The following is a 26,647-nucleotide window of genomic DNA, read 5'->3' on the forward strand; positions in this document are numbered from 1 at the left end:
TTTGAATTTGTTTTGAGTTTACAAAAAGTATTAATTTTGATTTTGTCAAATAAAATTATTATAGGCACATTACCCCCCATGCAACTAAGGGTTACTATGTTTCAAGTTCCCCAATAAAGGACACTGTCGGCCGGGAGGAGAGTTGGGGAGGAGGGGAAGAGCTGAAGGGAGAGTACAGTTGGGGGAGGGAGGTGCTGGAGGGGATATTTGGGTGGTGCTGGAGGAGTGTGTATTGGGAAGGGTATTTGGGGGATGCAGGAGAGGTGTGTGTGTACTGGGAGGGGGCATTTGGTGGGCATTGGAAGGGTGTGTGTGTGTATTGTGAGGTGGCACTTGAGGGGTGCTAGCGGGAGTACATGCAGCCTCACTCTTGAGGTAGAGGGAAGTGTTCCTCCCTGTCATGGTGGCAAAGCGGTTGGTGCAGCCTGCGGTCTGCATCTCCCAGCAGGCCTCTCCCCCTCCCCAGGGCAGGGAGCCAAAGCCTGGCTCTGTCACCCCTCCCAGCCAAGCTCTGAGGCCCTGCAGCAGGGCAGGCAGACTGGCCAAGAGGCACTTGGCAACACTGCTTCCCTGATAGGCCAGGTGACCCAGCTCCCCCCAAACCACCGATCGCCCACCAGCTTCCCGCCACCTCACCAGCACCTGCGTGTTTGCCCACATGGCCTACTTGCTCCATCCCCGTGCTGCAGCCTGCAGGCCAGCGGATAATGGAGCTGATGGGGATTACCCCCGAGGGCATTCTGCACCAAAAAATTAAAAAGTCTGTGCCAAAACATTTAAAATTCTGCACAAAATATTTTAAAATTCGGTAAATTTTATCTGTCAAATAAATGTGGAGGCTCCAGCATGGCACTGGGGAGCACAGGCAACTGGCTGCACAGAGGTGGGAGATCACTCTGCAGCTCCCAGAGGGTCACAGACTCAGCAGTGGGGCTGCACCCAACCCTGACATAGTGCAAGGATTGGAGCTGCCCCAGAAACATCCAAGGGCCCTGCCCCTCTGTGTCAGGTGCACCAGTGTGGGCAGCCAGGCTCAGCCCGGCAGGATCCAAGTGTGGAGGGGCTTAGTGTGGGAGGATCCAGGTATGGGTTGAGAGAGTTCTGTGTGGGGCACCCTGGGTGCAGGCAGCTCAGTGGGAGGATCTGAATGGACAGGGTTTTGGGGGGGCGGTTCTAGGTGCAATGGTAATGGGACTTTGCAGGGGGCTCCAGGTGAAGGTGGCTGGCGGTCATGGGGAGAGGAGGTCTGTGTGTGGGAGGACAGAGCTCGGCGGGGGGGGTGTCTGGGCGGGGGGGGTTTACTGGGGGAGTAGGGCTCAGTGGGGTGGGGATCCAAGTGCAGCTGGTTGGGGTTTGGTGAAGGGTTAGTAGGGCTCGGTGGGTGCCACCAGACTCCTCATTGTTTTTGTGGATACAGACTAACACGGCTACCCCCTGATACTTGATAAACAAACTAGGGAAATAAAACCTAGATGGAGCTGGTGGGTGCATAACTGGTTGGAACACTGTTCCCAGAGAGTAGTTATCAGTGGTTCACAGTCATGCTGGAAGGGCATAATGAGTGGGGTCTTGCAGGTATCACTTCTGGGGTCTGGTTCTGTTCAATATCTTCATCAATGATTTAGATAACGGAATAGAGAGTATGCTTATAAAGTTTGCGGAAGATACCAAGCTGGGAGGGGTTGCAAGTGCTCTGGAGGAGAAGATTAAAATTCAGAATGATCTGGACAAACTGGAGACATGGTCTGAAGTAAATAGGATGAAATTCAATAAGGACAAATGCGAAGTACTCCACTTAGAAAGGAACAATCAGCTGCATACATACAATATGGGAAATGACTGCCTAGGAAGGAGTACTGCAGAAAGGGATCTGGGGGTCATAGGGGACCACAAGCTAAATATGAGTCAACAGTGTAACACGGTTGCAAAAAAAGAAAACACAATTCTGGGATGTATTAGCAGGAGTATTGTAAGCGAGACACGAGAAATAATTCTTCCACTCTACTCTGCGCTGATTAGGCCTCAACTGGAGTATTGTGTCCTGTTCTGGGTGCCACATTTCAGGAAAGATGTGGACAAATTGGAGAAAGTCCAGAGAAGAGCAACAAAAATGATTAAAGATCTAGAAAACATGACCTATAAGGGAAGATTGAAAAAAATGGGTTTGTTTAGTCCGGAAAAGAGAAAACTGAAAGGGGACATAACAGTTTTCAAGTATATAAAAGGTTGTTACAAGGAGGAAGGATAAAAATTGTTCTTCCTAACCTCTGAGGATAGGACAAGAAGCAATGGGCTTGAAATGCAGCAAGGGAGGTTTAGGTTGGAAATTAGGAAAAACTTCCTGTCAAGGCAGTTAAGCACTGGAATAAATTTCCTAAAGAGATTGTGGAATCTCCATTGTTGGAGATTTTTAAGAGCAGGTTACACAAACAGTTGTCAGGGATGGTCAGACTCTAGATGGTCTAGTACTGCCATGAGTGCACGGGACTGGACTAGATGACCCCTCAAGGTCCCTTCCAGTCCTATGATTCTGAAAACCAGGATCTTTTAAGGTCTCTCAGTTGGATATCCATAAACTCAAAATCAGTAGTTACTTTGAAAATCTTGATAATTTACAACAAGGTTATGATGATCAAGGAAAAATGTAATATATGATCATGCCAAGCAGTGACCAACATACTATATTTTTCTTCCCATGTTACTGTGACATGTAGTTTGTGGTTTACCAAACAGACGTTTAAACTTTCACCATTCTAAATAGAAATGGTTGATGGAACCTTACCTTTGGGAATAGTAATCTGACAACCTAGGTCACAGTCCTGCTGCAACTGATAAAAGGCCACTTCCTGTAGTCGGGCACGCTCCAACTCTGAAAGGCTTTGAACGGGAACTGACTTCAGCCGAACACTGCGCCCGGACATGCTGTTCCACGTGAAGTCACCCTACAGGAAATCAAGTGGAAAAACATGAAGCATCATATGCACAGTTTAAACAAACATACCCTTCTCTTTCATTGGTAAGAAAAACAACACAAGCCCCTTTCCTTAAAAATTCACTTCTTGGACAGTCCTGATCTTTGAAATGTCATCATTGTTTTCACGGAATCAATTAATCTATGCAAAAAACTAGGGCTGTAAAGCAATTTAAAAAAGTAATCGTGATTAATCGCACTGTTAAACAATAACAGAATACCATTTATTTAAATATTTTTGGATGTTTTCTATGTTTTCAAAATATATTGATTTAAATTACAATACAGAATACAAAGTGTACTGTGGTCACTTTACAGTTATTTTTTATTACAAGTATTTGCACTGTAAAAAACCAAAAGAAATAGTATTTTTCAATTCACCTAATACAAGTACTGTAGAGCAATCTCTTTATCATGAAAGTTGAACTTACAAATGTAGAATTATGCATCAAAAAAACTGCATTCAAAAATAAAACCGTGTAAAATTTAGAGCCTGCAAGTCCACTCACTCCTACTTCTTGTTCAGCCAGTTGCTCAGACAAACAAGGTTGTTTACATTTGCAGGAGATAATGCTGCCCACTTGTTGTTTACAATGTCCCCTGAAAGTGAGAACAAGCGTTCTCATGGCACTGTTGTAGCGGCGTGGCAAGGTATTTATGTGCCAGATGCACTAAAGATTCATATGTCATTTCATGCTTCAACCACCTTCCAGGGAACATGCTTCTCACTTTCTGGTGACATTGTAAATAAGAAGAGGGCAGCATTATCTCCAGTAAATTGAAACAAACTTGTTTGTCTTAGCGATTGGCTGAACAAGAAGTAGGACTGGATGGACTTGTAGACTCTGAAGTTTTACATGTTTTGTTTTTGAGTGCAGTTATGTAACAAAAAAAAATCTACATTTGTAAGTTACACTTTTACGATAAAGAGACTGCACTACAGTACTTGCATGGGGTGAATTGAAAAATACAATTTTTACAGTGCAAATATTTGTAATAAAAATAATATACATTTTGATTTCAATTACAACACAGAATACAATATATATGAAAATGTAGAAAATCATCCAAAATATTTAATAAATTTAAATTGGTATTTTAACAGTGTGATTAAAACTGCAATTAATCGTGATTAATTTTTTTAAGTTAATTGTGTGAGTTAACTGCAATTAATCGACAGCCCTATAAAAAATCCAAAACAAAACAAAAACCCGCCGCATCATTTCTACCCTGAAAACATTTACCTATTATTGTTGCAAAAACATTAGGATTCCTAAAGAACCGGGGGTGTGGGAGGGGGGAAGGATGATCTTCCCAAGTTTTGTTTCTTTGTGCATTTGACAGCACTTTTTGTATACTCAGTTTCACACAATTTTTCCTGTATAATCAATTTAACATACAGAGATTTTACTGGACTCTTTACAGTACACAGTTTATTTTCCATAAGTTCTGATCCCTTTTTGTGGGTCTGAAGAGGTTGTACCAACAAAACCCCAACTCTTCCCTACGTACCCCTCTCCTCCTCATGTATGTCATGCCTAGATTTATCCTGATTGAATGACAAGTTGCTAAACATTTGTCTAAACAGTCCTAATCAACATGTGTTAAAATAAATACAATATACAACATGAGATGCTATATATTCAATAAATACCCACTGAGTTAGGAAATCTAATCAACAGATTTAGCTATTCTGTCTCCCAGCTTTGGAGAGGAATATAAAATCTTACTCGGTAGGTCAATATTTCATTCTGATGAGATAAGTAATTTTTTCTGTCGATCAGTAATAGTGAAATATACATATTTGCTTCAAGGCTAGCCATGAAATTCAAACTAACATTTCACAATGGAAGCAAAATCTAAGTGGACGTTTTTGTGGCATTGGGGAAGAAAGAATTCCTTTGGTTCTTGAACAAATTCTGACCAAATTAAAAATAATGGTCCAGTTGCTTGAGCTGAGACGAGATGATCACAATGGTAATTTCTGGTTTTATAGTCTCTAAATCTTTGCAGGCATAATTTGAAGTACATCAAATTGGAGACAAAGGAGCTACTCCAGCTGACATGTAAAACAAAAGATACTACGCAACCATATCTTGTCACAACATGCTGAAAATAGAACTGTCATTACACAATTTTATTCTCATCATAAGATATTTTGCCCATTTTTAACATGAACGTAAGCATCACCATCCTTTCTTCTCCTTCATTTGTTAATGAGTCACTAGGATTCATCTACTTGGCTGTCCTTAAAAGTGAGATTCACAGACCTAAAGTGAGATTCAAGGCCAAAGAGTAAGACTTTCCAGGTGGTGTATTAGGTCATTGCTTAAGAGAAGGACTCTCATCTTTGGTCCTGGGCGACACCCAATAGTCCAGGTTTTTAATCCACGACTCATACCTGAGGTCCCGGATGTATTGTTGTCTCTAGCAGTGCCTGAGTAAAAATAGTTTAAATCTTTATATATTTACTCAAAGTGAGTGAGATAAGCTTAGGAATGTGTGTGAGAGTGAAATAGCATGCTAATGAGCGAGTCTCACCTCACAATGAGTGAGACTTGACATGTAAAAGACCTAAAGGATACTCAGTGAATTCAGGAGACATTGGATCAAGTCCCTTATGTAAAATATACAGTAAAGTATACAGTATACGTTCTGCACTGTGTTAGTGAGATACACATATATATTACATAAGAAAACTACATGAAAAGAACATTACAGTTGCAAAGTCAAGCACCCAGAAGTTAGGAAATGCCAGAATTAAAGTAGCCCGTGCAACCATATTTCATCGCCCTTGTCTGTATGCATTATGAGACATTTTTTTCATCACAAACTCTCATTTCCTTAGGACCCCTGGCTCATTCAGTGCACAAGATAGACAGTGCTCACTGAATGAGCAGCTGTTCATTATTTGATTTTCTCCCCCTTGTTCAATGTGAGGTCCAATGCCTTATTTACTGCACACTGCAAACTCTGTTTTGAAGACAGAATCATTTATTTCCTCACCAGTTTTTCTAGAATGCTCAAAACTATAGCTTTTGAGTTGTTCACAACATTAATTAATGTATCTCCATAACATCCCTGTGAGGTGATGGAATACTATTACTCGCATTTTACAGATGGGCAACCTAGACAGAGATTAAAGCGAAGTTATAAGCAACTAAAAATAGGGTCTTATAATAGGAAGTGTTGAGCAACCTCAATAACAGACGGTGCTACCAAACACAACCTATTACACACATACACACAGCATGCTGGTACTTATAAAGTTTATCTCCTTTGCATTAAATGTGCATTCATGGTGCATAAAAATTACATAATATGTCAGAGCTTATCAAAAGGCACTTCTTTACAATAATCTTTTATAATGGAAAGTGTTAGGCAACCTGGATACAGGGGAAACCACAAGCTCAACTATATGCTAAATACACATCTTGTAATATATTTACATAAATTACATTGCACGTATATAGATTATATACCATAGAATTATGGAAATGTAGAGCTGGAAGGGACCTTAACAAGTCATCAAGTCTGACCCCCTGCACTGAGGCAGAATCAAGTATACCTAGACCACAGCTGTCAGGATGGAGATTCCACAATCTCTCTTGGAAGCTTATTCCAAAGCGTAACTACCCTTAAGATTTTACTAATATCTAACCTAAATCTCCCTTCTGCAGATTATGTCTATTGCTTCTTGTCCTTAACTTTAGTGAACATGGAGAACAACTCATCACTGTCCTCTTTATAACAGCTCTTAATATATACGAAAACTTATGAGGTCCCCCTCATTCTTCGTTTCTCAAGTCTAAACAGTTTTTTATACTTTCCTCTTAGGTCAGGTCTTCTAAACCTTTTATCATTTTTGTTTCTTTCTGTTGGACCTCTCCAATTTGTGTGTGTAGTGTGGTGCCCAGATTTGGACCCAGTACTCCAGCTCAGGCGTCACCAGTGCCAACCAAGAGCGGGACAATTACCTCCATATCTTATAAACATCACTCTTGCTAATACAGCCCAAAATGAGATTAAACGTTTTTGCAACTGCATTGTATTGACTCACATTCAATTTGTGATTCAGCAGTATTAGCACCTAGCCAGTTAATCCCCATTTTGTAGCTGTGCCTTTGATTTTTCCTTCTTAAGTGAAGTACTTTCCACTTTTTTTACCGAATTTCATCTTATTGAATTCAGACCAATTCTCCAACTTGTCAAGGTTGTTTTAAATTCCAATCCTGGTCTCTAAAGTGCTTGCAACCCCTCCCAGACAGGTGTCACCCACAAATTTTATAGCCATACTCTCCACTCCATTATCCAAGTCATTAATGAAAAAATTGACTAATACCAGACCCAGGACTGACCCTTACAAGACAGCACTAGATACGTCTTCTCAGTTTGACAGCGAGCCATTAATAACTGCTCTAATTATAATCTTTCTACCAGTTATGCACCCACCTTATACTAATTTCATTTAGACTACATTTCTCTATTTTGCTTAGAGAATGTCACGTAGGATTGTGTTAAACCTTTACTAAATCAAGATAGATAATTTTTTCTGCTTCTCGCACTAATGTGTGCTAGAGGTTTGCACACTCCTGAACAGGAGACGCAGATCTCTGCATGAAAGGGACACCTGTCCGGTACCATGTGAGCTGCTTGAACACACTAGTGCGACCAGGGACAGCTGCCGGTGAGCTTGGTGCCCACCCCAGTTGGTAGGGCCGGGGGCAGTATAGGCACGCCAGAGGAGCTGCTTGAGCTGGGCGCTGGTTCCTGTGAGCAGCAGCCTGACATGCCATTGCTTTCGCCGCTGCGGTTCCTGGTAGATCCCTGCAACTCCACAGATATCCGCTTTATATCCATGGATATCCGCATCCACCGGTATACATTTTGTATCCATCCAGGGCTCTACTAATAATAATGAGAAGTACTGACCACTGTCTTCTCAGACTTCCTACAAGTCTATCAAATGTAATGGTCTCCTAGGACCAACTTCTGCCTCTGCAGAGACAGACCTTGGCAGGAGAACAAGAGCAGGTCTGCTGTGCAAGGAGGGGAATAAGATTCTTGGGGTTCACACTGTGCAAGGCACAACTCTGGAAGCAACTCCTGTGCTGCAGACAGGGGCCATGGAGGGGAGAGGCAATGGACAGGCCAGGAAAACTGCACATATAACCTATTTTACTCCCATCCATATGGGGAGGGCACACTTGAAGGGATCAACGGTCTACTCTAGCCATTGGGTGAAGTGCCTCCTTGGAGAGGCACCACAGCCAGCTACTGTGGACAATTCCTGTCCCCTTATCCTGAGCATCTTCCAAGCACTTAGCTCAGTTACTCGCTGTTGAATATGTATACCTTACACATACAGGTGGAGCAAAGACATGAGGTATCTGAAGGGAAAAGCTCAGACTTACAGATGGAAACAGGGCTGGGGAATTTTGAGGGGAGACTGGGTGAGGAAAGTTGTCATTGGAAGCATGTGACTAAAAGAACCAGGCAGAGAAAAAGACAGGCTAGTGAAGGAGAAATAGAGCTTAGGAACAGGTTTGCAGAGTTGGAAAATGAAGAAGGGGCTCAGCAGGTAGTCGCTGAAGGTGGAAGAGCAAGGAAGAAGAGAAGAGAGGCTAGTCCTATAGGAAAAGGGGAAGAGTCAAGGGAGACTACACCAAATATGAGCCCCAGGAGGATACAGGATGGGTTGAAGAGGATTATAAGTGAAAATAGGAATGGAAAGAACTTGCAGCCAGAGGGAACAGGGGAGAGACTGGAGAATAGCACTGGCACCAGGAAAAGTCAGGTTTATGTGATAGGGGACTCTTTACTGAGAAGAATAGACAGGACTGTAACTAGAGCTGATCCAGAGAATAGAAGGGCGTGCTGTCTTCCAGGTGCTAAGATACGGGATGTAGACCTGAGGTTGAAAAGGATCCTAAAGGGAGCAGGAAAGAATCCCCTAATTATCCTTCATGTGGGAACAAATGATACGGCTAGATTCTCGCTGGAAAGTATTAAGGGAGACTATGCTAGGCTGAGGAAGACGCTTAAGGAAATCGAGGCTCAGGTGATCTTTAGTGGGATCCTTCCTGTTCCTAGAGAAGGGCAACAAAGGTGTGACAAGATTATGACTGTCAACAGATGGCTTAGGCAGTGGTGCTATAAGGAGGGCTTTGGGATGTATGGCCACTGGGAGGCATTCATGGACAGAGGACAGTTCTCTCGGGATGGACTTCATCTGAGTAGAGAAGGAAATAGACTTCTAGGATGGAGGCTGGCACAACTGATAAAGAGAGCTTTAAACTAGGAATTTGGGAGAGATGGTTGGGAGATGTCCAGGTAATCTCCACGCCAGATTTTAGCATTGAGAGGGAAGAAGATGAAGTAAGAAAGGATACAGCCGTGGGTAGGAGAATGTATATAAGGAGCAAGGGCAGTGTGGATACCAGTCTAATAGGTTATACTGGCTGTAGAATGACTGTGCCTAATAGGGTACAAAATGTGAGCGAGGCCAAACAGCAAAAATTAAGATGTTTGTACACCAATGCGAGGAGCCTAGGTAACAAAATGGAAGAACTAGGTGCAGGAAGTGAAACCAGATATTATAGGGATAACAGAAACATGGTGGAATAGTAGTCATGACTGGACTACAGGTATTGAAGGGTATGTGCTGTTTAGGAAAGACAGAAATAAAGGTAAAGGTGGTGGAGTAGCATTGTATATCAATGATGAGGTAGAATGTAAAGAAATAAGTAGCGATGCAATAGATAAGACAGAGTCTGTCTGGGCAAAAATTACATTGGGGAAGATAACTAGTAAAGCCTCTCCTACAATAGTGCTTGGGGTGTGCTATAGACCTCCAGGATCTAATTTGGATATGGATAGAGCCCTTTTTAATGTTTTTAATAAAGTAAATACTAATGGAAACTGCGTGATCATGGGAGACTAACTTCCCAGATATAGACTGGAGGACCAGTGCTAGTAATAGGGCTCAGATTTTCCTAGATGCGATAGCTGATGGATTCCTTCATCAAGTAGTTGCTGAACTGACTAAAGGGGATGCCATTTAAGATTTAATTTTGGTGAGTAGCGAGGACCTCATAGAAGAAATGGTTGTAGGGGATAATCTTGGTTCAAGTGATCATGAGCTAATTCAGTTCAAACTGAACGAAAGGATTAACAAAAATAAATCTGCAACTAGAGTTTTGATTTCAAAAGGGCTGACTTTCAAAAATTAAGGAAATTAGTTAGGGAAGTGGATTGGACCGAAGAATTTATGGATCTAAAGGTAGAGGAGGCCTGGGATTACTTTAAATCAAAGCTGCAGAAGCTATCGGAAGCCTGTATCCCAAGAAAGGGGAAAAAATTCATAGGAAGGAATTGTAGACCAAGCTGGATGAGCAAGCATCTCAGAGAAGTAATTAAGAAGAAGCAGAAAGCATACAGGAAGTGGAAGATGGGAGGGATCAGCAAGGACAGCTACCTTATTGAGGTCAGAACATGTAGGGATAAAGTAAGACAGGCTAAAAGTCGAGTAGAGTTGGACCTTGCAAAGGGAATTAAAACCAATAGTAAAAGGTTCTATAGTCATATAAATAAGAAGAAAACTAAGAAAGAAGAAGTGGGGCCACTAAACACTGAGGATAGAGTGGAGGTTAAAGATAATCTAGGCATGGCCCAATATCTAAACAAATACTTTGCCTCAGTCTTTAATAAGGCTAAAGAGGATCTTAGGGAAAATGGTAGCATGACAAAAGCTAATGAGGATATGGAGGTAGATATTACCATATCTGAGGTAGAAGCGAAACTGAAACAGCTTAATGGGACTAAATCGGGGGGCCCAGATAATCTTCATCCAAGCATATTAAAGGAATTGGCACCTGAAATTGCAAGCCCATTAGCAAGAATTTTTAATGAATATGTAAACTCAGGAGTTGTACTGAACGATTGGAGAATTGCTAATATAGTTCCTATTTTTAAGAAAGGAAAAAAAAGTGATCCGGGTAACTACAGGCCAGCTAGTTTGACATCTGTAGTATGCAAGGTCCTGGAAAAAATTTTGAAGGAGAAATTAGTTAAGGACATTGAAGTCAATGGTAAATGGGACAAAATACAACATGGTTTTACAAAAGGTAGATCGTGCCAAACCAACCTGATCTCCTTCTTTGAGAAAGTAACAGATTTTTTAGATTAAGGAAATGCAGTAGATCTAATTTACCTAGATTTCAGTAAGGCGTTTGATACCATGCCACATGGGGAATTATTAGTTAAATTGGAAAAGATGGGGATCAATATGAACATCAAAAGGTGGATAAGGAATTGGTTAAAGGGGAGACTACAACGGGTCCTACTGAAAGGTGAACTGTCAGGCTGGAGGGAGGTTACCAGTGGAGTTCCTCAGGGATCAGTTTTGGGACCAATCTTATTTAATCATTTTATTACTGACCTTGGAACAAAAAGTGGGAGTGTGCTAATAAAGTTTGCAGATGATACAAAGCTGGGAGGTATTGCCAATTCAGAGAAGGATCGGGATATTATACAGGAGGATCTGGATGACCTTGTAAACTGGAGTAATAGTAATAGGATGACATTTAATAGTGAGAAGCGTAAGGTTATGCATTTAGGGATTAATAACAAGAATTTTAGTTATAAGCTGGGGACGCATCAATTAGAAGTAACGGAAGAGGAGAAGGACCTTGGAGTATTGGTTGATCATAGGATGACTATGAGCCACCAATGTGATATGGCTGTGAAAAAAGCTAATGCAGTTTTGGGATGCATCAGGAGAGGTATTTCCAGTAGGGATAAGGAGGTTTTAGTACCATTATACAAGGCACTGGGGAGACCTCACCTGCAATACTGTGCGCAGTTCTGGTCTCCCATGTTTAAGAAGGATGAATTCAAACTGGAACAGGTACAGAGAAGGGCTACTAGGATGAGGAATGGAAAACCTGTTTTATGAAAGGAGACTCAAGGAGCTTGGCTTGGTTAGCCTAACTAAAAGAAGGTTGAGGGGAGATATGATTGCTCTCTATAAATATATCAGAGGGATAAATACAGGAGAGGGAGAGGAATTATTTCAGCTCAGCACACCAATGTGGACACAAGAACAAATGGGTATAAACTGGCCACCAGGAAGTTTAGTCTTGAAATTAGACGAAGGTTTCTAACCCTCAGAGGAGTGAAGTTTTGGAATAGCCTTCCAAGGGAAACAATGGGGGCAAAAGATCTATCTGGCTTTAAGATTCTACTCGATAAGTTTATGGAGGAGATGGTATGATGGGATAATGTGATTTTGGTAAGTAATTGATCTTTAAATATTCAGGGTAAATAGGACTAATCTCCTGAGATGGGATATTAGATGGATGGGTCTGAGTTACCCAGGAAAGAATTTTCTGTAGTATCTGGCTGGTGAATCTTGCCCATATGCTCAGGGTTTAGCTGATCGCCATATTTGCCGTCGGGAAGGAATTTTCTTCCAGGGCAGATTGGAAGAGGCCCTGGAGGTTTTTCGCCTTCCTCTGTAGCATGGGGCACAGGTCACTTGAGGGAGGATTCTCTGCCCCTTGAAGTCTTTAAACCACAATTTGAGGACTTCAATAGCTCAGACATAGGTGAGGTTTTTCGTAGGAGTGGGTGGATGGGTGAGATTCTGTGGCCTGCGTTGTGCAGGAGGTCGGATTAGATGATCAGAATGGTCCCTTCTGACCTTAATATCTATGAATCTATATGCATGCACATGCACACTTTACTTAATTTGTTATAAAGAGTTTGTCTACATGGAGATGTTAGTGCACAGTGAGCTATGGTGTGAATTTAAAGCAAACTAGCTACTCCATACTAATGCCCCAAATGAACACTCTTCCGAACACTGAAAGTACCCTCAGATGGTTTAGCTTAGCACATTTCCAAGGTGCATTAAGCTGATACATACAAAGGGCACTCTTAGGGTATGTCTACAGAGTTGCAGAGTTTTGCGCTCTAAGTTTCACCGGTGATAGGGAACTGGTGAAAGTAAAGGGTTGGTTTTGTACTCATTTAATTTCTCAGGTGTCAGAGAGCGTTTACATTAGCAGCACTTATATCATGGATGAAAGTAGCACTCTAGGGTACCTATCCCACATGCAGCTCTCTCTATTTTGACTATGGGTCTTGTGGGAAGGGGCGGGGGGTGATCGCGGGGCATCCTGGGTCCCTGCACAGCCTCCTCTTCCCAAACGCTGATCAGCTCCAATAGCTCAGCAATGCTCCAAGCAGGGGATAGTTTGCTCCATGAAGCAGCCACTCTCACCTGGTCAGATAAGTGAGCATTTGCCAAGAAAACAGGAAGGGGAGTTTCAAAGTTCCCAGGGCTTTACAGTGGGAGGGGTGGATGTTTGTTTACCTGGCATCAGAGCAGCAGAGCTGCTGGCCAGAGTGGTCACCTAGGCATTATGGGATATCCTCAGGAAGCTAAAAGCTCTATAAACAGGAAGAATGTGTCTTTCATGCAAAAGCATCACCAGGAGGAGCTGTACGCCTCTCATGGAGGTGGTTTTCTTTTTGCAATGAAACTTCTCTGCAAAAAGTCATTGGCAAGTGTGGACACTCCCATGGTTTTTGCACAAAAAAGGGACTTTTTCTGCTTTAAATGGCAAGTGTAGACATGCCCTTAGGAGTTATGTGAAGTAGCTAGTGCACACTAGGTACTGAGGACTTTTTCTTTGCATAGACAAGCTCAATTGTAGTATTGCCCAAAGTGTGCTAGACATTTTCTAAATACAGAAGAGGACAAACTTAAAAGGCAAAGGATACAACATAGAAGGAAAGTGATCAGGGTGATGATAGGACATATCTTGTTAGTTGTAAAGTTTTTCTGTTGATTTTTTTAAATCTTAAGCACACTGAAACCCCATCTCTATATCCTCCACCCATTAATCACCTTCATTTCCTACCAGTCCCCAGCTTCAATTATATTTTCCATTTTGGCCCTTCAACCAACATTCAATCCATTTTGTCCTCATAAATGAGCAATTTGTCAGATAAATCAATAAATCAGAGTAGATGACTTACTTAGCATAAGGAAGACGTGCCTAATTCCACTTTCTGCTTTTCAAAATCTGCCATCCTTCCCAAGTTCATTGTAAATATTATCCCAACCTCGAGCATAGCCTTTTAACAGGAAACCAGTTTCCATTTTGCAAAGATGTTTTGAATAAATTTCTATTATGGGTAAAATTTCTGAAAGCACTTAACTGAAAAATCAATGGGACTTAGGAGACTGAGTGCCTACATTACTACTGAAAATTTTATCCTATATCTTTTAACCTCTCCTCCACAACCCCTGCCCTGTCCCCACAAGTCAATGTAGGCAATCATTAACCTAAGTCCTGATCCTTAGAGCCCTGTGCGGATGAAAAATTTGTATCTGCAGCAGATCTGTAAACATGGTCCGTGGATGTAAAGTGAATAACCGCAGATTTGCAGGGCTCTAGATATAAAATTTAGACCCACATCTATCCACGATCCACAAACCTGGTCTGCGGATAGCTGCATCCGCGGATGCAGATTTCTGCACATATAAAGTGGATATCTGCAGATTTGCAGGGCTCTAGTGATCCTGTTCATTCTCACTGACAAATTCTTCAAGGGATCCAGGATCAGGATTTAGGTTACTAATTACCTACAGCGACAGATTGAGGGTTTAAAACATGTAGCAGGTGCAACCATCAGGAATTTGAGGTGTGCACAGAGTGCAGGATATGGCCCCAGTCATATTAGAAACTGTAAATAATAATTTTGATATAAGATTGGAACGATGATTTTATACTACAGCATTATTTGTAATAGGGAATGGCTTTACTCCCTGCCATGTTTATGTTACAGGGTATACAACAAAGACTGTTACTATTAGCTGTACTTTTAATTAGTCATTTGTTCAAGTCCACTTGAGATACTTAAAATCAAAAGCCTGCTGGTTTGGTTTTTCTCCTGAACTAGCAATGCTTAGCCAAATGTAGTAGTGTTTAGAAGTGTATTCACTGTAAAAGAACTAAATATTTTTGCACATTATAAAAATTATACTGTGGAAAACATGGCACATACTAGTAGATATAGCGTTACATAGATTTAACTTTCTTTGCTTAATTACTTCTATAAACTTGGGAAACTAAGTATACAACTGCCACTTTGTAAACCTTTCACTTACATTGGTCATTTATTTCAAATCCTTCTAAAATTGTTTCCAGGCCTCTCTCAACCATAGGAACTTTAGATTTTGACAGTTTATATCGCCCCAACTCAGCTTTCACGTCTGAACATCTAATCCCTCTTTTCCTCACTTTCCAGTTGTTGCCATTTGTATGGACCAATAAAAATATGTAAAAGAAAGCTATTAATTCCAGTACAACTTTAGTCCTACCACATAAAATCAATACAGAGAATACTAGATGTAAAATAGGAACTGAATGAAGAATTAAGAAAAGGGAGGAGTAAATATCACTAAATGTCCATTATAGCACTAAATGAACATTAAGGACCAAATCCTCTGTCCCACTAGGTACTCAAAGCTATCATAATTTTTCCTTTTGGGATTCTCCAAGTGTGCAGGAATGACTGCATGGTGTAAAGGTGGTGTTCTTTTTTTAATCACTCTCTCTTACTTCCCCCTGCATAGGGGTCAAGGAGGAATGCTCAGAACTCTGGGTATCCCCGGGAGTTGTTACAAGCTGGTGCACCTTAGAGCACTGACGCTGCTCTCAATTGCACAGGGTGCCAAACTGGCCCCAGCATAGCGGGAGATCAAGAATGATGGAAACCCTTCTGAATGCTGAGACTGCATTATAATAATAAAATGTGGGAAACTAAGGGCTACTACATAGCCCAGAAACAGACCTGGTAAAAAGTATGAAAACCAGTACACTAAGCACTGGGATGCTTAATTATTATTCAATATGAAAGTCTGATTTTACTAATGACTTCAACACACAGGGTGAAATCCTGACCCCGTTGAAGTCAATAGCAAAAATCCTGTAAATTTCAATGGAGCCAGTGTTTCACCCACAAAATTTAACATTGTGTTATAAACATCCTAGTACAGAGTCTCCCATTATGATCAGAGTCTTTGCAGTCAATACCTTTCTTATGACATTATTACATTTTGAAGTTGTGTTGATATTGATTTATCTCACCTAATAGAGCTACATAAATACTTTATCTAAACACAATACACAGACTCCCATTCTGTACATTCAGCTAGGGAAATCTATTAGATTTGGCAAAAGATCACACTTTACAAACTATTGTTTTAGTTGTCAATAGTTTTCAAACAGTAATTAGTTTGAATGTGACAATTTTAAAATACACACACAGTTATCTTCCTCTCTTGCTAAATGCTCTGAACTGCCAATTGGAATCAGATGAACACGTTGCTAAGTTCTGCATAGCAAGACAACATGTGTAGAATACTGGAATGCTGACATCACCCACAGAGGACAATGAATTCACACCCACACCAGAAATACATCACTAAGTAAGACGATACAACCCAGCCCCAGGGAAGATAAATATCATAGTTGTTGGCTTTCAGTCATCAGGAAAAAAGTGCCCCACTAACATTAGTATAAGGATAAAGAAGGGATTTGGGAGCATACTCCCAGAGGTTAGTATTAGTAGCCCAGACAAAGTGGAAAGTGATTTGCCACCATCTTTGTCAATGATTTCCCGAAGTTGTCAGACTGCCCCGAATTGTTTCTTCAAGTTTATAAGTAAAAGCATTTTTATCACAGAGGGAAATTATGGGCTAAATGCATAATGGAGAAGTCTTCTGATATGGTCCTTTCATTTCCAGACAAAACTGTTTATCATGTAAAATAGATACAACCTGTATCTACTACTTAGCATAACGATCATAGGCTTCTGAAGACCCCATCTGAACTGTCCAAATATTTGTGACCCTCATTAGATCTAATATTTGTTTGTAATAATAAATTTCAAAACAATGAGTCAAATTCAACAAAGCTGGCTCAGCCAAAAAAGCCCATTGCAGTAGATGGAAGAATTCATCTGTCTGTAAGACAGCCCCCTGTTATGAATGGTTATTCATCATTATTATCTGAGTCACTTTTGTAACAACAGAATTGATGTTTTTCAATACATCAAAGTGATACATTATCTGATGTCCATTTTCTTATGCTTGAATCTGGTCCTATACAACTAAAGCACATGCTTTATTTTCAGAACAAGAGAGAGTGGTCACCATTATGAAAGTCAGTATTTACCTATCATCTCCAAACAGGGGTATCTGAGATACCATTGTTATGTCTTTATCTTTAAAACAGGAAAACAGCTGTAGTGTCTTAGGGCTAGTCTACATTACCACGGCACTCAGGGGTATGAAAAAACACCCCCCAAGTGACATAAGTTACATCGACAGAAGCGCCAGTTTAGACAGCGCTATATCAGTGGGAGAGTTTCTCCAGCTGACTTAGCTACTGCTGCTCATGGAGGTGATTAAGCTCTCTCCCATTGGCATAGAGCAGCTACATAAGCAATCTTACAGCAATACAGCTGCGCGCTGTACGCTCACTAGTTTAGACATGGCCTTAGATCCCCTCTGTTTAGAAGGTGTTGGCAAATATTGAATTTTTAATGGCACTCTTGTCTATATATAATTGGGTAATAGTTCTTTATTAAATGTAAAAGTGGTGAAGTTTCCATTTTAAAATGTTAGTAATGTGAACTCTTCAACCTCTGTGGGTCCTGGCTCATCATAAGAGCAGCCCTACTGGGTCCTCTAGCTCAGTATCCTGTTTTCCAACAGTGGCCAGTGCCAGGTGCCCCAAAGGGAATGAACAGAACAGGTAATCATCAAGTGATCCATCCCCTGTTGCCCACTCCCAGCTTCTGGCAAACAGAGGCTAGGGATACCATTCCAGCTCATTCTGGCTAATAGCCATTGATGGACCTATCCTCCGTGAATTTATCCAATACTTTTTTGAACCCTGTTATGGTCATGGCCTTCACAACATCCTCTGTGCATTGTGTGAAGAAATATTTCCTTTTATTTGTTTTAAACCTGCTGCCTATTAATTTCATTTGGTGACTCCTAGTTCTTGTGTTATGAGAAGTAGTAAATAAAACTTCCTTATCTACTTTCTCTACATCAGTCATGATTTTATAGACCTCAATCATATCTCCCCTTAGCCATCTCTTTTCCAAGCTGAAAAGTCCCAGTCTTATTAATCTCTCCTCATACTAAAGCCGTTCCATACCCCCTAATAATTTTTGTTGCCCTTTTCTGAATCTTTTCCAATTCCAATATATCTTTTTCAAGATGGGGCAACCATATCTGCACATAGTATTCAAGAAGTGGGAGTACCACGGATTTATATTGAGGCAATATACTGATATTTTCTGTCCTATTATCTATCCCTTTCTTAATTATTCCCAGCATTCTGTTCACTTTTTTGACTGCCACTGCACATATAGTGGATGTTTTCAGAGAACTATCCACAATGACGCCAAGATCTCTTTCTTGGAGCAAGAAGGTTAAGTATGATCTCCAATACTATTATATTCAGTGGGAAAGAATTGGCAACCCATACAAACAGGACCTAGCTAACCTGCTTTTATCATATGTGTGCACAATATTGCCAAAATCAAGTTTTAAAAGTCATGAGATTTTAAAATTAGTACAGGTTTCAGAGTAGCAGCCGTGTTAGTCTGTATTCGCAAAAAGAAAAGGAGTACTTGTGGCACCTTAGAGACTAACAAATTTATTAGAGCATAAGCTTTCGTGAGAAAATGCATCCGATGAAGTGAGCTGTAGCTCACGAAAGCTTATGCTCTAATAAATTTGTTAGTCTCTAAGGTGCCACAAGTACTCCTTTTCTTTTTAAAATTAGTACATTTAGAGTTCTTTATTTACTTTTAGGCTTTTGAGACTAAGGGTTCTTATTTTCAAGGTTTTATCTGAAATCACTTGGATTAGAAACTTAATTTAAAAAAAAATGAAAGCTGAGATTCTCATGTAATCTCACGACTCCAACTGTTGGGCCTTTATAAGAAAAACATCAAATATCACAAGACTCACAATAAGATTGGATGAGTTAGCAATGTGTGTGTACTTATATACAGGGATATCTGTGCACTGTTCATGCATCTCTATTTAGCAGAATAAATTTATAAATGAAAACAATCCGCATTTGCCAGTTTAATCCCTGCTATATCTCAGTTGCATTAAAATGATTATATCTACACTATTCATGTCCACTTTTTCTCTTACCTGATCCATTACAATAAAATGTTGGATCACTCAACTTTTTAGCAGCCTTTGAAGCCTATAATTCAATTTAAATCACTCTTTGTAGTGTATCAGTGACAGCTCCCCTGATTCAAAACAATACTTTATGTAAAATCTGCCATCGCCTAAAGAAAAGACCTTTGGACTTAAAATAAAAATTAATTTGTTGGTCAAATGAAAAAGCTATAGTGCTAATCTATATGTTAGGGATGGCTGGAAAACAACAATTCTGTTTCATGGGGGGTGGAAAAAAACAGATTCCAAAATTTGTATTTCTTCTAAGGCACAACAAAAATGAGACCTTCTGAAATTTTTTGCAAAAAAGCACAAGTGCAAGAGACCCACCCCAAGAGCTTGGTAGTTCAGGCATTTGCCTGGGATGTAGGGAACCCAGGTTCCTGCTATGATTCAGGAAGAACAGAGACTTGAACCTCCCACCTCTCAGGTAAATACCCTAGCAACCAGGCTATTCTGGTGTCTCTTGCATTCTCATCTGCAACCTGAGACCCCTTCCTGACAACCTTTGGTTGAAACCCGCATGTTTCACAAAATACATTGGTTTCAACAAAAGAGCATTTTTGGATGGGAAAAAGTTTCATCAATTTTTAACTAGATCTACTATACCCCAACATTACAGGTTACCCATTCCGTTGAGGCTGGATTTCTGCAATGCCCTGTAAATGTGGCCAATTTTCAAGATAACTGGAAACTTCAGCTTGCACAGTACATGGCTACTCACTTACACTACTTCTCACAAGGAGCATATTATATCAGTTGTTCTGCAGTTGACTAGTTTCCAGTTTTGTTTCCAGCTGCAACTGAACTCCGCAATTCCTCTCTGAAAGATTTTAAGTTTTGCTGACCTTCAGGCCTGTTGCAAGGTCTATCTATTGCATCAGGCTTTTCTCTGAGTTGTGGGGTGGAGGTGCTGAATTTTGTGGGAGGTTTTTATGGTAAGGAGAGTCTTCTTTGAGTCATTTGAGTTTGTGTTGTTATTCACTCATGTTGCAATTATTTTACAACAGGTGTACAGCATAGACACTTAGAACTGGTAACAGACATACTTCATATATTGAAAAATAAATAAATACCTCTTACGGATGAAGAATTTTTCAACTCATGTGCTACATAACTGCTCCACCCATTCATCTTTGTTTCACTGACTGTCCTCACACCTATGCTGCTCATGCGTTCTCTCTCTTTCTCTGGATAACAATTCAGAATTGTAACACTCTGAATAGTCAGTTGCAACCTTTTGACAAGGACCCAATGTATTCCAATATTTGGCAGAGTGATATCTTCTGTACTCCAATTCCCAACCACAACAAGCAGCTGCTTTAATGTTTACTCTACTCAAAAAAAAACCCTGCACAGTTCACTCTCAGAGCAGAACTTAAATTGAAAATCATAACAGTGGCCATTAGCTCAAATGTATGCAATATAGAGTGAAGGCTGATGGGCACTCACAAGTGCTCCCTTTTATCAGTTTGCCCTTGTTTACGCATTGAATTGGCGTGCTGGCTCCTTTGGGGCTGATTTCTCCTGCATTTGGGGATCATGAAGCACATATGAAAGGTCACCACTTTCATGCTACTTGGTGAAAACATGTTTACAAAATTGTATCTGCTTATTTGCAGTTATGGACACATGATGCTAAACTAGATTGATGGCTCACTGTACAAATATTTGCTCTGACACTAAAGCCGATATAGTATTCCTTGATTTTCTTTTCAGTAAATAGGTTATAGTTCCATAAAAACAACATGGAAAAATTAAAAATAAATAAAATTTAAAACATATACATCAGCAGGAAGTATCAAGAGAGGAATCTTTTATAAATTACCCACTAATCTCAGGTACCCCAAATTAAGACTGTATGCCTGCTAACTCGGCTGCAATTTCATTCTTTGCTTTAAGCAGCTCATTTATTTTGGACAGGAAGAGAGAAAACTAGCCCATAAGTTCCCAATGTTATGAAAAACAGAAACAATTGCTAGAGTTACAAGCTCCTCCAGGACTGAGCCAACAGGTGAAAAGCTCTTATTCTACACTACAAATCATTGCAACTAACTGGAATTTAGAGAGACGTGAAGGCAGTTTAGCTAGTCTATAAAACACAAGGCTTGCACGATATGGTGTTTTGCACAACTGAATCTATGCATTAATAATTGTATATTTTGGGGTTACACAGCCTTCACGCACACTTAGAAAAACAATAAACTTGCATAGATTTCAAAGCAGCTCAACATCTGATTAAGCCATTTAAACAAAATCAACCAAAACATACGCCACTGATCATTACATGGATTTTGCTCCTCTCAGTCTAGCTATGAAAACATGCAAGATCATGAAACTAGTCTAAAAATAAAAGGTCTTTGAGAGCCTTTAGTTTGTTGAGGGAATAGATTTCAGAGCCTGCTAAGTGGTAGGCACAAACTAAGCGCCAATTTTTTTCTTACTAAGCAAGAAGTGTTTGTTTTCTTAAAATTTAGCTAAAGCAAATAAAAATTAAAATGCAGTTAAGTTATAGTCATTGCACACACTCCATTACAGTTATCTCTAGCACATACATATATACAGATTTTGTTTGCTTACCCATTAACTAAATTCTGCTGCCTCTCCGGTGTCTTTTCTAATTTGATCAAACCACACTTGGAACAAGAACTCAATTTAGAATTTTTGTAAAAAATATAATGCAGTTTTCCTGAAACTATGTATCAAGTGTCTGAGAAATAGTCCAGCTGGAGCAACTATGACTCCCACAATACCTTTTGTTCCAGAGACTTCTACTATCATTAATCTTAAGAAACCAAAAATAAAATAAAATAAAACAATCTTTTCATTTGACTGCTTCTAAGTAAGCTCAGCAATTTCAGGGAGTTGTGTCATAAAGTGAGCATGTGTGTGAAAGCAAGTGACATAGGGAGAGAAGCAGACAAATTGCAACTGGATTCCCTGCTTCTTATTTCAATGGGATTGTTTTGAAGAAGTACAAGGAGTGGTTAAGAAGGGGCATGTTTCCCTCCTCTCCCTCCCACATTAAAAAAAACAAACCTTCTTCCACATGGCTGTACAAACTCAAAACTGGACTGTAACTGTGCAAGCTTTCCTTATTAGGAATAGACCAAAGAATGTTGGACGCATCTGGTAAAATCACTTTGAGCATGTTAAGATGCATTTGATGTTTTCTCTGTCCTTCCAAAAAATGTTTTCTAAACCTCCTCTGTCCTAACAAGCAAAACCTCCACCCCAAACATCTTTTAAACAAAAGCAACACAGAGGCTAAGTATTTTATGGTTTGCAAGGGGAAAAATTCCTTGATAAAGATTTTGCTTCCTAAATAAAGTCTGTTGTATTCACAGTCTATGAGTACTATACTACCATTTATAAAATGGAAGTGGGAGAAGGAGGAAGTCTAATTAAAAACAAACTCTGAATCACCAGTTATGTTAATTGCAGTTCTATTCCATGTGGCAACTTACCAAATCACCATGATAAATGACATCTTTGTTTCTCAGCTGATATGACTTTACCTCATAAAACTGCTCTCCCAACAAAAGGAAGACAAAGATTCCAGTTCACAGGGATTGACTGTATATCATCGTCAAGTTCACTGGTATTGAAATAAAAGGTTATTTGTATGGCTCCTAATCAAATTCAGAGCCCACCCTAGGCAAAGCCACACCGTTAAGACTGTTAATGCACATCAGCAATTTCAGGGAAAAAGAGATTAAAATAACACTGAAGGATAAAATGACATTTTAAAATTGGAAACCCAGGATACTTTAAAACTAAAGTAAAATATTTTAAAAATAAACAACATTGGAAAAGATGGAAATATACCCAAATGTGGTTAACCCTATCCTCCAACACTGCCTTGAGAACACTAGAAAATGTGAAATCACCTTATCCATACAGAAAAAATAGCTTCATATCATCAGTGAACTTGTAAAAATATATCCTTCTTTTTGCTGTAAAAGAACCATGCCCTTTCATGAAGGCAATTTGACAATTCAGACATTGAAAAGGCAGCGCAACAGAGGCAATAATGCCTCACTGTTTGCATAGGGTAAAATTCATCCCTGTGCAGCACGAGGCCTATGCACCACTCAAGTCTCACTTCAGTCCTGTGTTGTGAGGCCCAAGCACCAACATCCCACTTGAGCCCTTTGGGTATTATGCAACCAATGTTAATCTGTCATTATGCATGCAGTCATAATTCATATAAAACCTCAGACTGAGAGTATAAATCATTATATTAGAGCTGGCTCAAAATCTTCCAACAGAACGTTTTTCTGTCAGAAAATATCAATTTATTGAAACTGAAATGGTCCGAAAAAACCTAGCTATAGTGCTAGCATCCTTTACACCTTAGTTCTTAACTGGTTGTGCATCTTACATATTTCTTTTATTTAAAGGATATCAACATAAAGTTTGACTTAGGATAGGAGAGGAGGCTGTTTGAAAAATTAAGGAACTGATTACCTTAGAAAGATGCCTGACCTCTCTGCTCTACTATTAATGCCAGCTTCAATCACCTCATTCTCCACTTCTGCCCCAAGCATCTTCATGCATCCTTCCATGTTCCTCTGTATGTGTGGAACATTTCTCCCAAACTTATCAATAAAGACCTGTCCTCCTTCAGAAGGCCCAAGCTAGGTCAACATTTTCAAATCTGCCATGTGCTTTCCACTATAAACTGTTTTCCAGTAAATTACCTTTCAACTTCACTAAGTATTCTATTGTAACAGCCTACAGAGTCAGTTAGGACTGCATGGTTTTCACTATGCTGCATTCTATGGTAACTAATTCATGCTCATTAAACATTAAAGAGAGAAACAGATCCTTCCCTCCAAGAGCATGATCCAAAGCCCATTGAAGTTCATTGACTTCAAGGGCTTTCAGGCAAGCCCCAGAAGCATATGGTCCTACAACTTGGTTTAAAGGAGACTGTGCTATATCTATAGCTAAATGAAAGCCTTTGAAACACAGCTGAGCAGTTCAAAGACCATTCAGTAAAGGAGAGTAGTATATGTGTACACAAACTAGCCAAGCAACGACTTAATTCCACTGCAATTAAGGTTGAACACCAATCTTTTTGAAATATGCCCTAAAAGACTGTTTAAACCTCAAACTCAGCCAAAATCATGGAAGTTTCAACTAAACAATTTAGTCACTCCTTCAGATTATTTTCAGAGTAGCAGCCGTGTTAGTCTGTATTCGCAAAAAGAAAAGGAGTACTTGTGGCACCTTAGAGACTAACAAATTTATTAGAGCATAAGCTTTCGTGAGCTACAGCTCACTTCAAATGCATCTGATGAAGTGAGCTGTAGCTCACGAAAGCTTATGCTCTAATAAATTTGTTAGTCTCTAAGGTGCCACAAGTACTCCTTTTCTTTCTTCAGAGTATTGTAGTCAATGATCACAACCCCTGATTGTTATCATTTAGCTAAGCTATAAGTATTTAGTGTTTTAAATCTTTCAGAAAAAGCCTTCTCCATCTGATTCATCTTTTCTTGTTAGTCTTCGAATTTTCTCCAATTTCTATAATTCTGTTATTCAAATATCCAGAACTGGGCACAATATTCCAGCTAAGGTCATATATACTGGAACTATCATCTCTATGGTGCGTATTGTGGTGCCTCTACATACAGAGCCCAATAATTACACAAGATTTTTATGCTATCAACTTTTCTACAGTGATTGCAGAAAGATAAAAAACAGACTTGCAGTGAATCATTCAATTTTGCAACCCTTACTGAAGTAATTAACTATGAAAGCTATCATCTTCACCTTGAACCTGTAATCCAGTTACTGGTAGCTGGAAATAGATCTTAACAGCAAAAAAACCAAACAAACAAAAAAAACCCTCCTTCCTAATCACTCACGGGTTCCAATGTATTAATACCTTTTGGCTTAAATAAAGATCCCATCACACTCAATGGCTAGCAGTCTACATGTTGAGGCATTTTTTGAAGAATGTCACTATATTTAGATGAGTTTATCATTACATTCCTTATTTTAGACATCATATAAGGTTCTTCCACTTCAAACTGCTTTTTTTTTTTTTTTTTACAAGTGGTTCCCAGCTTCTGAAAAGTTTTCTATTTGGGGTGAAATTTTACCAGCACAGTCTAGCCCTAAAGTTTGAGCAAAATCCAACCAGTCATTTACGTGTTCTGTGAACAAGAAAGAAAATACACTTTCCCCACTATTTAGATTTGGTTCTTTTGCATTCAGACTCAAAATTATTTACCCTTAAGACTTGAAACTGAATATGTGGCTAGACTCAGTAAGTAAGTAATATCACTGTAAAATTATTAAACCAGTCTCATTAAAGTTCTAACAGTTGAAAACTTCATTTTTGTGAATGTGCTCTATATAATTTTTCCACTAATTTTGAATTGTGCAAAATTCCAAGAACCAGTCCAGACCCCCACTGTGGTTGCCAACTCTCCAGAATTGGCCTGGAATCAGCACTGATCTCCTGGTGAGTATTGAAAGAAATCTGGGAGATTTTAATAGGATATTTTAAGAAAATGACATGTCATGTTGGGGGGAAAAAATCTCCCAGAATAGCTTTAGTCAGAGTTGGCAACCTAATCCCCTCACCAGAGAAGTGAAGGAGATTATGCAAAGGGTCAACACACTCTCCAGTGGCCCTAGGGGAATAAAAGAACAGCTTTAGAGTTGTGCTGGTCTAAAAATTTCCATCAAAGTTGTTTTACAATGGGAAACTAGGTTTGCAACTTAAAAAAAAAAAGGGGTGTGAAAAGTGCCTGCTTTTCATGAAAAAAATTGGTATTTTGTTGAAGAAACAGACAGTTTTTGGTTGAAAACCAAATGTATTTTGATTCAAAATGGCTCTGCCATGCCTCATGGGACTTGAAGTTCAAACACCTGATGCTAGCATACTCCTGAATGAGCCTGGCTCTCCGACCAGCCTACTATTCCCATGATGAACCACAGGCAGGGATTCCTAGGACGTATCCCCATCCTTGACCAACAGGGGAAAGAGTGGTGCATCACTGAAGATGCAGCCTCGCCAGAAAGCCTGGCCCATAGGAAAGACCGGGAGCATAATGAACCCAAACTACAACTCCCATGAGGTATGACAGCACCATTTTGAACAAAAATATTTCAAATTGTGATTTAAAAAGCCACCATTTTCTGACCAGCTCTATTTTAGAGCTACCTTAGTGCTTAGTGAGTAGTGGTGAAGCTGAGGATCTGGCCTAAGGGTGCACAGGAAAACCATGATCACACTAAGTTATACACATTTAGTTCTGATGGAGCTCACAATTATTACATTCAGTCACTCATTCAAAAAAAAAATAAAAGCATTATTTGTGGGTGAAAATACAAGAGTGAAAGCAACTTGTGCATACAGCAGAAGCAAT

At 39.8% G+C, this 26,647-nt stretch overlaps 1 protein-coding gene across 3 annotated transcripts in view; it reads right to left on the reverse strand.

The window, feature by feature from the left end:
- ARHGAP6 (Rho GTPase activating protein 6) overlaps nucleotides 1–26,647 on the reverse strand; it is a 516,937-nt gene that overhangs the window by 112,480 nt on the left and 377,810 nt on the right. For 2 of the 3 annotated variants that reach the window (XM_038375009.2, XM_038375033.2), the window contains exon 2: nucleotides 2,783–2,942. In XM_038375009.2, coding sequence (XP_038230937.1) covers nucleotides 2,783–2,942 — 160 coding nt within the window. Of the gene's footprint in view, nucleotides 1–2,782; nucleotides 2,943–21,842; nucleotides 22,488–26,647 lie in introns of those variants that run through there. The other variant, XM_038375042.2, reaches the window with a different exon arrangement.

This window comes from Dermochelys coriacea, chromosome 1, assembly GCF_009764565.3.
Source record: "Dermochelys coriacea isolate rDerCor1 chromosome 1, rDerCor1.pri.v4, whole genome shotgun sequence".
Lineage (NCBI taxonomy): Eukaryota > Metazoa > Chordata > Testudines > Dermochelyidae > Dermochelys > Dermochelys coriacea.